The 16,863-nt window shown below is 46.5% G+C and overlaps 1 protein-coding gene across 4 annotated transcripts in view; it reads left to right on the plus strand.

Annotated features, from left to right (window-relative positions):
- The first annotated feature begins 1,437 nt into the window (after window positions 1-1,437).
- The window catches only part of GRIK1 (glutamate ionotropic receptor kainate type subunit 1), a 174,450-nt gene continuing 159,024 nt past the window's right edge, over window positions 1,438-16,863 (plus strand). For 2 of the 4 annotated variants that reach the window (XM_056329064.1, XM_056329066.1), the window contains exon 1: window positions 1,440-1,784. In XM_056329064.1, the coding sequence (XP_056185039.1) occupies window positions 1,646-1,784 (139 nt within the window). In that variant the 5' untranslated portion in view covers window positions 1,440-1,645. Of the gene's footprint in view, window positions 1,785-16,863 lie in introns of all 4 variants that reach the window. The other 2 variants (XM_056329065.1, XM_056329063.1) reach the window with 2 other exon arrangements.

A 16,863-nucleotide genomic window follows, 5' to 3' on the forward strand; every position in this document is an offset into this window, starting at 1 on the left:
TTAATTTCTGGAACAATAGTTAGACAGACAAGAGGGGAATACAAACCAAACAAATTTAAATTATTTCAGTTTTGGATCTCAGCTATGCAATTTTAGTTCTGTTGCTAGGTGGGAGTCATTCTCCTGTTACATTTTTTTCTTTTTTCAGATCAGCTCAGGACCCATATGTTTACGTAATAGAGAAGCATTTTGAGTTTCACCGAACCTTTTGAACTGAGATTTTAAAAATAATCTGGGAACGTCCAGAAAAAAGCTATCTGCTGGCCAAGCCAAGGATGGGGAGTGTTACGGTTCCTGTGCCCAGTGGTTCAAAACTGGCAAACTGGCTTGGAGCTTTCATCACCCTGTGAAGTGCTGCTCCTTGGTGAGCAGCCCTGCAGTCCCCTTCCCAAGGCTCCTGCCACACCTGGGGAGATACCCTGTGTGGACATGTCTCCTGTCCCTGGCTCTGCTGCAGAGGTCCAGGGTAGCACACGCACCTCAGAAAGTGCTGCGTTCCTGCCACCGTGTCCCCACGGGCTTCCCTCAGCCTCCTGACACCACGCATCATCTCCTTATCCCATGCCCGGCCCCCGAGAAGGGAGTTGCACACACATGGGGGCCTCCTGCCCCGGCTTCACCGCCTGTGTTTCCAACCCCCGTACAGCCAGGGGGTGAAAAAGCAGGAGCTGCGGGGCCGACGGGCCCGGGTGTGTGTGTGTGTGGGGGGAAGCGTCCCCCCGCCAGGGAGGGGCCTCTGGCCTTGCGGGGAGAGACCCGCGGGGCCGGGGCGGCAGGTAGCGCAACGCGGGGCGAGCAGGCTGGCGGGACCGGGGGCATCTCTGCCCCTGCCGTGCCCTGCCCTGCCCCTGCGCTGCTCCCGCCCCGTCCCTGCCCCTGCCCCTGCCCCGTCCCTGCTCCCGCCCCGTCCCTGCTCCTGCCCCTGCCCCGTCCCTGCTCCTGCTCCTGCTCCTGCCCCGTCCCTGCTCCTGCCCCTGCCCCTGCCCCTGCCCCTGCGCTGCTCCCGCCCCGTCCCTGCCCCTGCCCCTGCCCCGTCCCTGCTCCCGCCCCGTCCCTGCTCCTGCCCCTGCCCCTGCCCCTGCCCCGTCCCTGCTCCCGCCCCGTCCCTGCTCCTGCCCCTGCCCCGTCCCTGCTCCTGCCCCTGCCCCGTCCCTGCTCCTGCCCCTGCCCCTGCCCCTGCCCCTGCCCCTGCCCCTGCGCCTGCCCCTGCCCCTGCCCCTGCCCCTGCGCCTGCCCCGTCCCCGCCCCTGTCCTGCCCGGCGCGGGCCCGGCCGTGTCGGGGCGAAGCAGGACGTGTTACTGTGCGCGTGTGTCGCGGTGCGCGTGTCCCCCCGCGTGCGTGGCGCCCCACCTCGCCGCCTCGCCCCGCCCGGGGCCGCCCCATCGGGAGGAGCCGTCCCCTCCCGTCCCCTCCTTCTCCCCCCCCCCCGGCGGCGGCGGCGGAGGGGGGCGAGGGCAGCGGGAGCCGCGGGTGGCGGCGCAGCGCAGCGCAGAGCGGCAGCGGCGGGAGCGCGGGCGGCGGGCGCGGAGCCCCCGCGCCATGGGCGGGCGGCGCGGAGCGGCGGCGCTCAGCCGGCCCCGCCGGGGGTAGCCGCCCGCGCCCCGCACCCGCGGAGCCCGGCATGAACTGAGGCGGGCGCGGAGGATGGCGAGCGCCCTCGGCCCGCGGTGGCCCCTGCGCCCGGCCCCGGGCGGCGGCGGCGGCGGCAGCGGGGGGCTCCTCTTCGTGCTGCTGTGCGCCTCGGCCGGCCTGCCCCGGAGCGGCCAGCAAGTGCTGCGGATCGGTGAGTGCCGCCCGCGGGCCCTGCGCGCTCCGCTCCGCGGGCGCCGCCGGCTCCCGCCGCCGAGGGCTTCTCGCTCCCGGGCGCTTCCCCTCCCGCCGGCCCCGGGCGCGGCGCGGGTGCCTGCTGGTGCCGGGGCAGCGGGACCCGCGCTCCTCCCGCGGGGTGCGGGGCTCGGCACAGCCCGCCGGCAGCCGCCGCGCCGGGGCCGGGGCTGGGGCTGCGGGCGGCGCCGGCTGGGCAGCCCCCAGCCCGTGGCTCTCCTCGGCGGGGCGTTTGCCCGCCTCGTGTGCGGCGCTGCCGCGCTCTGCGGGGCTCCGCGGGTGCCGCTTCCGAAAGTTTGTCCCGGTGCGCGGCAGCGGGACGCGGGAAGTTGGGCGCGGGGATGCCGGCGGGGGCGGAGCGGAGCGGGGCCGGGGGAGCGTCCCGGGAGCATCCCGGGAGCCGCCGCGGGCGAGGGGGCGGCTCCGCTGAAGCGCTCCGCGGCAGCGGGTGTGGGGTGCGCCCGGAGCCGGTCGAACCCCGCTCCCCGCGCCGCGCCGGCGGGCCCGCAGGAGCGGTTCGGTGACCTTAAAATGCGGCCGAAAAGTGCGGAGGTGCGCTGGGGCGGAGCGGAGTGCGGGCAGCTGCAGCGTGCGGAGGGGTAAGCTGTTAGGGTGGGGGACGTGTTTGCCCCCGCTTCGCCCTCGGCCCCCAACCCGGGGCGGGGGGAGCTCCGCGAGTGCTGGACCTGCGTGTAGCCCCAGAAAACAGGAATTTATTTTAAGTAGAAAACTCCGCACCATGGAAACGGGGCTCGGTTCACAGGAAGCCTCTCGCCCTACAGTGGGTTTCTTGTGCCAGTCAAGTGAGACAGTGAATGCAAAGTATCAGAAGAGTTAGGGGTTAGGAGAAACTGTGGAAAAGATGTAGGCAGAATCTGTCACACGTCTGTTTCTCTGCCTATCCCTCTTTTGCTTGACAAACACTGAATATGAAGCAACATAGAAGGAGAAAAGAAGCTGTTTGTGCCACCTGGGGAGATGCATTCCGAAAGGCTGTTCCTCTTCGAAGTAAAGGATTGATGCCTTTTGGCCCGGCAAGCATTAACCCCACTCAGCTTTCCTCACATGAGTTCGTCTTTAAACATTAAGTGGAAGGCTCCTGGTATGCTTAGAGAACAAGGGACCCGATGACTGAAACATTTAAATAAATTAAGGGGCACAGTCCCTCAAAGTGCTAAGCAAAGGCAAGGGGTGGGGGGTGGGAAGAAAAGCTGAAGGCACTCAGCACCTTGCAGCTGAAAATTTATAATTAAAGTTCATAACTGCACATATTCAGTGTGTGCTCATTTTTTTCTCCCGGGATGCAGGTGAAGTTCGCTGTTTCTCAGCTCACCACTACAGTGTAACCGTGCCACATTTGGAGCCGAGAGGAATGTCAGTGCCCATGCACAGAGCACGGGAAGCACAAAGCTTTGCGCTCTCACAGATGGGTAAATTCAGGGCCAACAGAACTTGTGGAAGAAAGTAAACCATGTTCAAATAACTTAGTTACATGCTACATCAGGATGCTTTGAAAATACACAAGCATCATCACTGCTAATAGGCAGCCTTAACTTGCTTATCTTTAATGGGAATAAGGAAAAAGGAGCATGACAGAGTTTAAAGGGAAACATACTTGCTTGAATGTAGTCTAAATGCTTAGCTCTGTGCAGGATGAAACCTTGGCTTCACAGCTGGCATCAGCATTGCAGGGACCCAGGCAGAGATTTAGGGTGTGCACTCCTCCTCCCTCTGTCCACCTCCCCATTGCATAACTTTACTGCTTCTGCTTGGTCTAGCGAGGCTCTCAGGCAATTGCCCACGTTGCTTTTCCCTAAAATTACTCTGCGTGGTTTGTAGACTCTCTCCTGCAAGATCTGTGTGTATCTCTTGTTCGGATTCACTCTTTCAGTGCATGCAGCGACGGTACCCTAATACTGCTTTGACCCTGTTATTTCCACCCCAATATAAACAAAAATAAGTACGACAAACTGCTCAGCTTTCAATCGCAGCAGCCAAATACACGTCCAGAGAGATGCTGCCAGGGAGTGAATGCTCCTTGTGTGTTATGTGGTTGTGAATGCATAAAATATTAAATGTATTCTTATTACAATAGTTATCCTGCCTATAAAGTAATGATGTTATAAAATATTAATCCTTCACATCCATTAACAGCAGCAAGTTTCTCCATGGAAGCTGTCACTTTTAGAGGTGACAAACAGAAGTAATGGCAGTAACTCCTCCAACACTCTTTGTGATAACATAAAATAATCTCAAAGCATTTCCGACAGTGAAGAAAATGCTATTAAGCCATCAGATTTTCTTCTTCATGTTCTAGTTAATTAAGGAGAGGAAAGCACTGCTATAGAATGGTGCAGCAGTTTGCACCTGAATTAATACACTGGTAGTTTAATTGCATTTTCCACTGTTAGGGAGCTTTTGGATGTGTGGTTTTTTGTTGGTTGTTTTTTTTTTTTTTTTTTTAGTTTTTCTGGTTTATAATACAAATGAATGGATTCTCTTGTTGGTATTAAATTAGTTGAGAAAGGACATGAGAGCGATAGAAATTCTGGCTATTTCTCAGCTACTTTTCTAGCCATCTAAACAAGGAAATGAGGGATGGCAATATGACCAGTAAAACTAACTCATTAGGATAAAAATAATGGATTTTGAGATAAGATACATTTTTCAGTTTCAGGTAATACAATACTTAATTTTTAGTGTCTTACTATTTCTTTCATGTTCATGTTAAAAAGCTTTTCCCTTGTTACATGAACTAATAGAGCTGTCCAAGGAAATACCATCTTTATCTACACATAACCCACTATATTATATTATATTATACGAAGGTATATTTAAAGTTCATGACTTTATATTTTTTATTCAATGCCAAGGAATTTCTGATTTTTACGCTGAGTCAATCTAACCTTATCTGTCCTACTTGTACCGCTTATATAAAATAAAGGAACTCAAATAACAAGGAAGAAAAGAAGTTAAGACAAGCAGGTGCTAAGTTGCAGAAACAGCTTCCAAAGCACTGAAGTCTCAGCAGCAACAAAATTTATTTGTTAATACTGGGCACAGAGCTTTCTCATTTCTTACTGTACATCCTTAAGGCCATTACAATTTCTGGCTAGGTTATAAGAATATACTTCAGCAATATTACATGAAAATCTATAAATGGTAGTCGTTCAAACTACGCTGAATTAGAACTAACCAATAGTTGAGAAAAAAGTTATTAACATATCACTGGAGTTAATTAAAAAGAATGTGGCGGTTTCAACAAATACCTGTAGGAAGTTATACTTGGATCAGTCTTGGAATTAATCTCTAAAATTAGCAACTCCTGAAAATAAGCCAAAAAGTGATTTTTAGGTTTCGTAGAAGCTGCTTTAGGTGATGAAATAGATAGCCTTCAGTTTGTACTAGAAGTAATTTTCAGTAATTTGTGTTTCTGAACTGAAATGGAATATTTAAGTGTGTGTTCATACTCTGCACTGATTTATTGCTTACTTACGCAAAATTCCCAATGGTTTAGTGAATTGTATTTTCAAAGATGCAGGATTAGCCCCATAATATTTCTCTCCAAATATTGAGAAACATAAGTTTAAAAAAGACACACGTAAGTCAGTGTAATCTGAAAAATATTATTTTCTAATAAGGTAAAATTTTCAATTTCAATTGGAATCTGTTTCAAAATATAGGTCTCTATTTCCCCAAGCAGGGCTAGAGCTGTGATGTTTTTCCTGCATGATATTACCGTTCCCACATTGTGAGAATGATAAAGACAAAAACCTAATTAATTTCACCACAAATTTGCTACTTTTTGTCAACTCTTTCTGAGATTTTGTTTGTGAAGGGAATGGTATTAATACGCAATTGTATGTATATCATATATGTATACATATAACACATATAATCAGTGTTATGTGGCAAAGCCTGTATTTGGAAAGTCTCAATCAGATTTGAACATAACTAAAAATGTTAATTTTCAAAAATGTTTAAATGTTTCTTACTAGGTGTCTACAAGTTACCCTATTCCATAATATTATGGGAAGTAGGACTGCATTTTCTATCATTAGATGATGATGCATTAACTACATTTTGTTCACCAGCTCCTGAGTGCTCAGTTTATCATTTCACTGTAATACAATTTGCCTGAATTTCCACATTTTACACTTAACAGAAAACTAGTTTGCTACAAATATTTGTAAAGGATTGCTACTAAAACATCCAAACATTAATTTTTATGCATCTTCCTCCTCACTGGATTTGACAGTACTGTACGAGCACGAGCCAGTGCCCTGGTTGGCTTGCATGCTTTAAATGGGTAATCAAGTTAATAATACCCTAGAAAAGGCAGATGAAAATTGTATTACCAACACCTTAGGAGGGCACTCCAGCAAGGCTACACTTGTGCAATGAAATGTCAGTGGAGCCAAGTGGCCTCAGTGCCTACAGGGAGCTCAGGGAAAACACGTTGATTCCACGATGATTTGCATGATTTCACCCTAAGTTATTAAAATCAAAATCTCATTGGTGACGTCTTTGTGTTCTGCCATTTAGGCTTGATGATGCAGAGGGACGGGGTACTTCGGGTTCCATACAGCTGTATTTCCAGGCTTTTATACCATGGAAGGCATTTGTCGTACTTGCTTGCTTTGTTGGAGAGTATTAAAAAGTTGTGAAGCCAGTGCTCAGCTGATGAAATGGGCATCCTTTCAGTGAAGTCAAGGGAGCTCTGCCAGTTTGAATTGCCTGAAGAGCTGCCTGGACATACTTAATGTATGGAGAATGAGGAAACTTTTGTAATTCCCTCAACTGATATACCTACTTATCACCCTTCTCATGGTGGGTAGGATCCGACAATGTCAGGTCCCATCCGTCTTTAGCTCATCTTACGCAGGTGTACCTACAGAGCATTTCTGAAGCTCGCCTCTGAGGCCGAGCAATGGTGGGCATGGGGTGCATGAAGCTTGCCAGCCTTGTGGTGACCCACTACTCCGTCAGCTTGTGGTGCCTCAGTAAGGGTGTTTGCTGAGCGGCTGCGCCGTGGCCAGAACGTCCTTATTGCTGGGGCTGTGGAAAGTGCTGCTCGGGATTTGAAGAAATCATGGAGGAGACCTTTACTTTCCAGAAAATCAGCGGTTTGTGTCTCTGTTGTCAGCATATACCTACATCCAAAATATCTGCTTTAGTATGAAATAGATGAGTTGTAAAAGTGCATGATAGACTTCAAATAGTCTATAATAGTGTGGGTTGATGATTATGCAGCAGGCAGCCAGCCACCCAGGGCTGTATTAACAAAAACATCGAGCTTGAGTTGCTTCTGTCCTGGACCACTGGTCAGTAAAGGCTGATGGAAGGTAACAAAGGTCCTGAGACCAGACAATGAAAACTAAGGAAGCAAGGCTGGATTTGCCTAGATTGGATCAGAGCTAGGATGGTTTAGACAGTGCTGAGGGAGATAGAAACATTTAAAAAACACATCATGCCTTTCGTGTCTTGGGAGATTTGTGGTTAACTATGGGAAATTTAACATAGCTATCTTGGTGAAAAGTCAGGCGGGTTGTAGGAGAATGAAATGGAAGGCAAGTCAAGGCATTGATATCTGTGCTGTAGTATTTTAACAGTTTCTCTTATACAAGGCACATCCTATTGTGTCTCTGTGCAAAATAGGTCCATAGTGCTGCAGTGAGCTCCAGGTGGGCAGATAAATAGGACATCCTGCTGTGGTTCACCAAGGCTTCAAATGCATTTATGTAACATGTGTGCACCAGTTCAGACAGTTAAGATTTTGGTAAAATACAGAATGAAATCTTTAAAACAATGAAATCAATGAAATTTTGCCAAATTATAAGAATTTTTTATCAAATATTTTGTTTATGCAAAATGTTTGATGCTTAACCTAGTACTTTTTCAATTAACAATTCGTGCACAGTACAGTGATCATTGCAGGATGAACAATCCTTATAAACAGAATTTATATTAATAATATAAATTTCTCTGAATTTCATTTTTTCCTTAATGGTCTGTTTGTAGTGTTCAGGTATAATAATTTTTCTTAAATTCCTGAGACTTTCCTATAAATCCTAATTTCACTTATTCAGAGGGCATTTGCCTCAGCATCAGTTCTTGCTGTAACTATAAGCTCCTCCATATGGCCCTGTCTTTGCTTAATATTTTCCATTCAGACTACAAGTACAATCTCAATGCTGTTTTTTCATTACAGTCTGTTTTGTAGATCCTGGTCAGTAATAAAGCTTAAATCCTGCTTCTCCCCCAAATATTTTAAACAACGGCCTCTAATCTTCTTTTCTCAGAAAGGCTTGATTTGACCAACTAGACTATAGATTGTACTGCAGTAAAAAAAAAAAAAAAAAGATATCCTATCCAAGAACTGATTAGTTTTACTCCACAGCTTTGGATCTGTAACCTGCAAGCCCAGTATGTCCTAGTTTTTGGTTGACTTTAGATTTTAGTTTACAGTAATGAGTTTATGATTTTGGGAAAGCTTTGCAGTAGGAATGTTATTAACCTTCTCTCTCTCTCTTTCTGCTGAAGGTGATACAGTATTATCTAGAACATGATTAACTTTCAAATGATGAATTTGCTTTCACTGAGCAAAATCAAAATTCAAAACTAAATTCATTATTCCAAATAGGCATCTTTTTTACTTCAGCTAAAGGAGTGAGTATCTGATAGGGCTGCTAAAATATATTTCCTTTTTTTCTTTTTTTTTTTTTTTTTTGTTATTCCTCTGACAGTGCAGAAGGTTCCTTATATTATCTTTACAGCTTCACCCATACCAAAACACTAAATTAGGGTGTCACAAACATGGGGAAATGTGAATCAGTTATATGGCCTGGCAGTATGGACAAAGAGAAGTGGTCTCAAAGACTCAGTTTTGACCTTTTTTTTTCTTGGGTTCATCAGGCTCTTTACAATTACATCTTCTAGTTGTTTTTTCCTTTGGGCTTGCAGACTGCACCACCACAAGTTTAAAAAAGGACCACTATGAATTCGGTTAGCGTTGAAATTGTTCCCACATTCTGCCATCAGATCTGCACATGCAAACTTCGTCTATTTAAAGGAAAATTATGTTATAGCACGTTGATTCTGGCTGGGGTTCAGGACCAGCCATCCTTCCATATTACTAAATGGCACGGAGATCCTGGTGCAATGCTGAATAGGTGGAAGTGACAGTCGGCATCCAGAATTACCTCTAGAAACGTGGAGCAGGACTTGTTTTGAGTGAGCAGGTATGTGAAATTCATTGTTCTACCTACAAATGAAGGAGCAGTGAAACTTAACAACAGCTGTTATGTCCAAGCGACACTTCTACTAGAAGCATTGTCACAGACGCTGAGGCTTTGCTTTGGCTCTCAGGTGGAGAAGTAACAGAGCCCTGCCTGAATTCAGTGGTATAGCACTGAGGCCTTAAAGTCACTGTGATTTTTGCATGCTGTCCTACAGAGGAAAAAAAATCCCCAACAAACCTAAACCAACACAAACCCAACACTCTTAAAAGATCAAGCATGCTAAAACACAGTAAGAGCCATTCATTAGGTTAACTAATACAGACTTTTCAGCTGTAAAAGTTTTGGACAGAATAAGCAGGAAAAGACACGTAGTGTGTGCTGTGGATCAGAGGGTTTGGAAAAAAAATGCTATTTTAGAAAAGCATTATTAGGTAGCTGCAAGAAAATAAGAAAAAATGTTTGAAGATATGAGTTTATTCTCCCCTTCCCCTGGGATGAGTGATGGAGCACAGCGCTGCCAGGATGTTTGTATGGCGCTTGCTGCCACTCACTTCTACTAAAGATCACCTCCCCATCCCCTCCCAGAGAGAGATGTGTCATTAATGTCCACAGCATGCAAGCCAGATCCCCAGGTGAGTAATTAGGCTTGCCTAATCTGCCACCGCTGTTTCTGCAGTTAATGGCAGCCTGTAAGTCAGCCCAAAGTATCCTAAGTATTACTTTAGTTGCTTACTTCTTTAGTGCTGTCTTCTGCTACCTGAGAGCTTTGGCTTTCATGGTCCGTGAGACACATGGCACACAGAAGCCAGTAGGTTTCTAACTCTGCTTTCCTGCAGTGAATGAATAGCAAGAGCAGCCCACGCATCCTGGCTTGCAGCTATGACTCTAAGCAGGTAAATCAAAGGATGCTACTTCTTTTTACAAGTCTTGCCTTGCCATAGCTTTGCCTAGCTATAGTAACACTACTACTGTGTATTGTAATTCAGTAGAACAATTAAAACAATGAACAACTACTATGAATCGTGCTATCTTTAGGTGAAGCTGTATTATATAAATTGAGTTTAGCGTGATTCTGCAAGACAGTACTGAGAAGAAAATCTGTATGTACCTTATATTCTTGTATCATATAATTAGAAGGCAAGTCCATGGATACTGGTGCTTTTGGAGTCTACCATGTGGTGAAGGGTTGTATTGAACTAGTTTTCTTACTGCTTTGTCTCATGTACTATAAACTGTGTTATACTTCAGTAAGAATTGTAATGAAAAATAACAACACAGATCTTCTGAAGCAGTAGAGCTCAGAGTACTTCACAAAGCACATACAATTAATTTTATTTTATGATTGAGGAAGCCAATGCCAGATACCTAAAGTGTTTTGCTGGCAGACTTGCGGCAAAGCTGGGAGCGACTCCAGGTCTCTGGAGTGCTGTCACCCCAGACCTCTGCCCACTGCATCACAACTTTGACATTTCCTTATAGTTTGTGTATTAGCTGAAGATTTGCATAGATACTTTGGAAATTAGTAGTATGAAATGCTAAGTGTTGCCGCTACACAGGCCCAAGTGTATTTAACTAAATTTATAAGTAGGTGTTTTATGGACTGAATGGTTTGCACATGCTTGGAGCTCAGCCTTGGATGTGCAGCGCAAAGCGACAATGCTGAAGGTTTTCCCTGACACCAGACGGTTCTCTGAAGAAGCAAAGCACATGCCTTCCTCTCCCGATCTGGGTAGTTGCCAAATAGTAGGTGCTCTGTCTGACCTTAGCAGAAGCTCCCAACATCCATGATCCTTGGAAGTGTCTGCTCAGATTTCTGCTGAGCATCTTTTCAGCATGGTTTGCCGTGTCTTCTCCAGCCTTCGGCTTCGCATCTGCTGAGCAGGGTAGTGTTCTGTTGAAGATAAGGTGTGGTGAGTCTTAGCAAGGATGGACACCTTTAGGGTGCAGATTAATTTCAGTTTTTTCCCCCCGTTTTGGCACTTCCATGGCACACTATGGCACACAAGCCCTCTGTGATTATGTACATTTTGAATACAGAAACATTTTGCTGTTTATGCCCTTTCTAGAAGGAACTTATGTACATTGGCAAGGTGGTTAAGTGTTTTACTAGGCTGCAATTCCCAGGCAAGTACAGCAACCAGTGTGAATTGGCCTGACTCGTTCTCTTGCATTGTGTTTGTTCCAGCACATTGTTTCCCTTTTCTCCCTGAAGAAAGGGTCTAAGCAGTCCGAAAGAGGCTTTCAGAGCATTTGAGCCATGTGCAGTGATGTAGACTGTACCATCAAAATTGCTGAAGTCTTTATCAAATATTCAGGTATCCTTATAAAATTCTACAGCCCTTAGCTAGGAATTAACTCTGGCTTCAGGAATTACACATCTCAGTGCTTACAGCCCTTTGCTTTCACTGTCTTGGTCTCATCCCTGATGAAGATAGGGAGAACTGAAAATTAGATGCACTGAGATGTAGATATCCAGAGGAAAAAAAAACCCAAAACAAAATAACTTTTGCTTTCACAAAAAGAACCTTTTCTCTGCTTACATTAAAGTAAAAAAATACCAGAGAAGCAAAAGCTTAGGACTGGTGGAATGTGAAAAGTAGTTTACATGTAATAGTTCATTTTTGAGCAACTGCAGATTAATCCTGATTTCTTTGGAATGGTCCCAACAGATTAATCTCAAGACATCTGAGTCCATGTCAGGCTTAGAGGCTCCCTATCAGTAGTCAGAGAAGAGGAGGCCAGGTTGCTGCAGCAACAGTGTGACACATGTAAAACTCGGTTTGATTATGTCAGTATCACAGAGGAAGCTGTTTAAAAGTTAGGTCAGGTTTTTTAGCTGTACTATACTTTTCCAGAGACTGTCAGTCACTGTCAGATTGGCCAATGAGTCAAAATGCATGATGAATAACTTCAGCAATCTCATGTGGATAAAAAGTTAGCTGTCCACATAAAATAATATAGTAATAAGCTATTGAGAACTATGAAAGAAACTAGTAGTAAGCCACTTAAGAATTCTTCCCTGCAATTTGGAGACAAATAAAATTATTGGTTCAATTTCTGATTAAAATATTTTCATGTTTTGCTTTTGAATGCTTTTATTCATCTTAGGATTCAGAAGGAACATATGAAATTACTTAAATATCAAAGAGATGATCTTTGATAGTCTTTTGGAATGGGAGATAAATGAGTAAAAAACTTGTACAGGGCACAAGAGGGACAGGGAGTCACTGCTGTACTATTTTGCCTTATGATTCTGCAAATGGATTTTGCATGATAAGCCATGCTCATGCTAAGAAAAATGGCTTGCTTAATAGAATACATTATCCCCAATTTATTCGTCCATACTTAAAAATATTAAATGCAAAAGGCTTTAGTAAAGGAGCGCAGTAAATGAGGCAGAAATCCTGAAGAATGATATATATAGTTAGGTGATAAAATATGGGATTTTGAAGTTGCTCAGTCAACATTAGTTTGATATTTCCCATCTTCTGGGGTTTCACTTTTTAATCTTACACGTTTGTATAAAAAAGCTTGTGGTGTCATTCTCTATTGCTGTGTAAAAAAATCAATCAGAAACACCAGGAACATTTCCCACTTGCCTTGCAGGCACAGCAAGGATCGCTAGTGCAGTGCAGGATGGAGACCCGTGCCACCCATCACCAGTCAGTCTGGCTGTTCTCCCTATGTACCTGGCCCTAGAGAAGGAGAAGGACAAGACAGCTTCTGCTGGTGTTTTTCCAAAAGGTATTTGGCTGGGTGGCAGTACAGCAAAGGGGCAGCGCAGGCTCCTGGCTCCAACGGCTTCAGGAACCAAACCAGGCAAGGAACATGCTTGTCTCTGCAGCTCTGGGCAATGCGCGTTGTGCAGATGGGGTACAGTAGGTGCCTCCCTGGGCACTGGTAAAAAGCTCACCCTGACTGCCGTTGGTTTTTAAGTCCCTGCATGAAGATATTCTTGATGAAAACATTCTTGCTGAAAAGATTATCAGGATGTTTGTAGTTTGGGCAAAAGACCTGTTATTCTCGGGAACAATTAAAACCTCCTGTACTGAGTCTGAGACATCTGCAGGACAGGGGAAATGTCACTGTAGATGGCTAACATTTGACAGAGTTATAAGCAGCTAAAGACAAGGTTGGATAGTGGGCAGTGTCTGGAGTCCTTTCTTACTGACAGCTTCTGCAAGGTCTTACTGACAACACTTACAAAAGACGAGGTAGAGCTCCCAGCTGGGAAAGCTCTTTTGCCTTTGCTGGGGTGAAGCACTCCCAGCGGCTAAGTGGTCACCAGCAGGAGCCGTGCCAGCACTGCAGGTCCGATCTGGACGGTCTGAGTGTCAAGTCTGCTGTCTGGTGAAGGGCTGTGGTGGCTCGAGGTGCAGTGAGGGGATGGTGTCCTGTGGCAGTGCTGGCAGCTGTGGCAGGGCAGTCTGGCTTGGCTGGGACAGGCCCGCTAGGGCAACCCAACACGGGCCATTCCATCTCCTGACATGCTGCGTGGTGAAATACCACAGTCTTTACAGTGACACGCTGTTCCCATTACCGGAGCTCTCTCTGCTTAAATAAACCCATTAAAGATGGGCATTTGTTCTTTCTTGAACAAGTTTCCATTTGTTTGTCTGCTAATGGCCAAGTAGTGCAGAAAGGACAAGTACAAAGTTTCCCGCTTCTGCATTTGGAAACGGTTGGGTGAAGGTCCCTCTGAGGACACGCAGCACTCTCGTCTGTAACACTCATTCCCTCAGCCTGGTGGCAGGGACAGGGCAGAGAGTGAGCTTGTTGCAGAGAATGGTTTAGTATCCAGTGTGTATAAGCCAGCCTGTGTGGCGACTTTGAAAAGAGACCGCTCAGCTTGTGTCTGTGCTGAAATTCTGTGACAGTGACTTGCTGGTCTGTGATCTGCCGCTAAGCCATCACGGTGGTGACTTCAGCGCTCACCCACCCTTCGCTACCACGCACAACAGCCCGTGGGGCCGAGCAGGTGCCATTGAACGCAGAGTTCAGCGTGCACCTGGCTAAAGATTTTGTCCACAAAGCCAAAGGAGTCCACAGATACAAGGAAGCCGAATGTCAAGGCAGCTCAGTGCCTTGAGCGGATTGCTTCTCTGGGCAGGAACCTTTTATCTTCCCAGCCTTGTCCCCTCTGTTTCTGTTTCACCTCTCTAGGAGAGTGGAGGTGCTCAGCTCATCTGGCCACATGCTCTGGCATATGATTTGATCCTTCCACCAAGGCCACTGTCAGAATTTTGATGTAAAAATGATGTCTCTCTTCTTGCTATCTCTGGTCCAACAATTTGTACACAAAAAGCTTTTTATTCATCTGAAGCTACTTCCTTTCGGCTATGCCAAACCACCCCAAAAACTTATCGATGGGGCACCACAGCTAAAGTCTAATATGAGCTGATGCTTTTCTGAATGTAACTATCTTGAAAATTTTCATTTCACATCCAAATTGTTTACTTATCTGCTGGAGACATATGTTAAGAGAAGTTAAGGCTCTGTTGCTCAAGGTGCATTTTAATACAGGGGAAGAACTGCTTTGGGTATTTCACATTACATCTTTTAGCTTTATCTGGTGCTGTAAATTATAAAGCTGCTCCATTGAACTGAATGAAGATTAAATTTTTGAACACTGTTTTCTGAAGAATGCAGATTTTTCTCTTTGAAATGAAGAGTCTGTCCTGCATCAGTGTGGCTCATTGCATACTTTGCTGCCCAAGCCTGCCTTTATTCTGTTAGGGTGCCAGGATGTTCCCTGGGGACCATGTCTCGTCGTTGATCCATGTACTGACATTAAAAAGCATCTGCAGATGGGGTCAATGTGGGATGTGCCCTGAACAGCAAGTGGTCTGGGGAACCGTAATCCTTATGCTGTCATCTTGAAATCAGAATTGTCATGAAGGAAAACCAGCAAGAAACAATTTCCTTCTCATCTGTGCAGACCTTCTTCTGTAGATGCCTGATGTATGTGTGATACATGGATGTGTTTTTAAAAAAACAGTTTCTTGCAGTGTCCAAGTGAAATACTTATGCACTGCTGTTTTACCCAGACACATGCCTCTATCAGGCTGCATTCCTGGCTTCCAGCCCTCCTCTCTTAGCTCTCCCAATGCGGGGAGATCTCATCGGTGTTTGTTTCCTTCTGTGCCTAACGCCGGCCCCTGGGAGGAAGCTGAGTGGGTGCCTCATTTAAAGCAACATAGTACCAGCAGGATCAGGTGTTGTGAACAGTTCTGTTGCCTCTGTATAAAAGGATGAATTCAGTCCCATTTCCTCTTACGGATTGTCTCCCATGTATGCACATGTGCAGACAACAGCCAGACACTACAGCTGCCCCAAATGCTGCTTGCTCAAAATTGCAGCACGACTGTCTTGTGCAGACGCTTCACAGGGCTGGAGGTTGTTAACTGGCGTGGGAAGAGCACCAGCATTGAGGTTCCCGATGGCCTCTTCTCTGTGTTGGCCTCAATCAGATTCACAGGGGAGGGTGGCGGGGGAGACGTGGTATCACGGTGTATCTCCTCCCCCTGTGACAGTTGCGCTCTCCTTTTGGGAGCAGCACATGGAGGAGCAACAGTGTGTCTTTTACATTGAAGAAGCAGTGGTGGCAAGCACGCAAGCAAGTGCTGCAGGCAGTGTTTTTCTGGGTGAGTGGGTTGAGGCCATGTCCACTTCGTCAAATTCTCCATCAGTAGAGACACTCAGGATGTGCAGAATATGTCTCAGCCTTTTCAGCAGTGCTGGGGTTAGCACAAAATTGGAGGAAGAGGAAGAAAATGTTTTCTACTAATTAGATGGCTCTATGCTTTACGCCCTCTGGTTCTTTGCTTTAAATGGGAAAGTTTCTGTGTGTAAGCAGATTACTTCTGTGTTAATCAGTGTGTTTCATAGCCTATTTTATATAGGCAAAGTTAGTCCAGTTTTCCATGATGTATTGAAATACTTTGCATAGCAGGATAATGAGTGAGGCTGATGAGGGAAAAGAGAAGTGTCCTTCTAAAATCCAGAATATTTAATACAGCTACTGTTTTATGATGACTTCTGTGCTAATTTATTTCTACAAGTCTGTAAGCAAAAGGGTGATGAGTCCCACCTTTTCTTCTGTTTCACAAAGGTAATTTCAGGAAGCCACACCATGTATCTTTGTCCTGAGCATTTCTGTGAGTGCTAAATTGTTATCATGTGTTGTCGGTAAACAGGTGAATCTTGTTTCTGGGCAGCTGTACTTATCCTTAGCACTTTCTGCTGTGAGAAACTTCACCAGAGTCAGGCTTGGTTTGCCTTCTGGGTTGCATGTTGTTTTACAAGTATCATGTGCAAGAAAACAGGAACTTTAGAAATAACGCTTATGACTTCCTGAAACTGCTCCCAGAAGCAAACACAAAATGCTGCCCAGCAGTGAGGGGAAAAGTGTCAGAAACCACCCTGAGAGCACCCAGCTGAGGGGGGCAGGAGGGGCTGCAGGCTGCCCGCAGGGATCCCCCGCAGCCCCGGGAGGGAGCACACTGGAGCAGGTACCCACACTGCAGCTGCGAGGAGCCCAGGCTGGAGCAGGTGGATATGCCCTGAAGGAGCTGTGGCCTGTGGAGGGCCCATGCTGGAGCAGGTTTGTCCTGGAGGACTGCAGCCCATGGAGAGGACCCATGCTGGAGCAGGGCAAAAGTGTGACGAGGAAGGAGTGGCCGAGAGGAGCTGTTGTGGACTGACCACAACCCCCTGTTCCCCATCACCCCTGTACTGCTCAGCAGGGAGGAGGTAGAGGAGTTGGGAATGAAGGTGTAAAGTTGAGCTGGGGGTGAA

This window comes from Falco biarmicus, chromosome 2, assembly GCF_023638135.1.
Source record: "Falco biarmicus isolate bFalBia1 chromosome 2, bFalBia1.pri, whole genome shotgun sequence".
Lineage (NCBI taxonomy): Eukaryota > Metazoa > Chordata > Aves > Falconiformes > Falconidae > Falco > Falco biarmicus.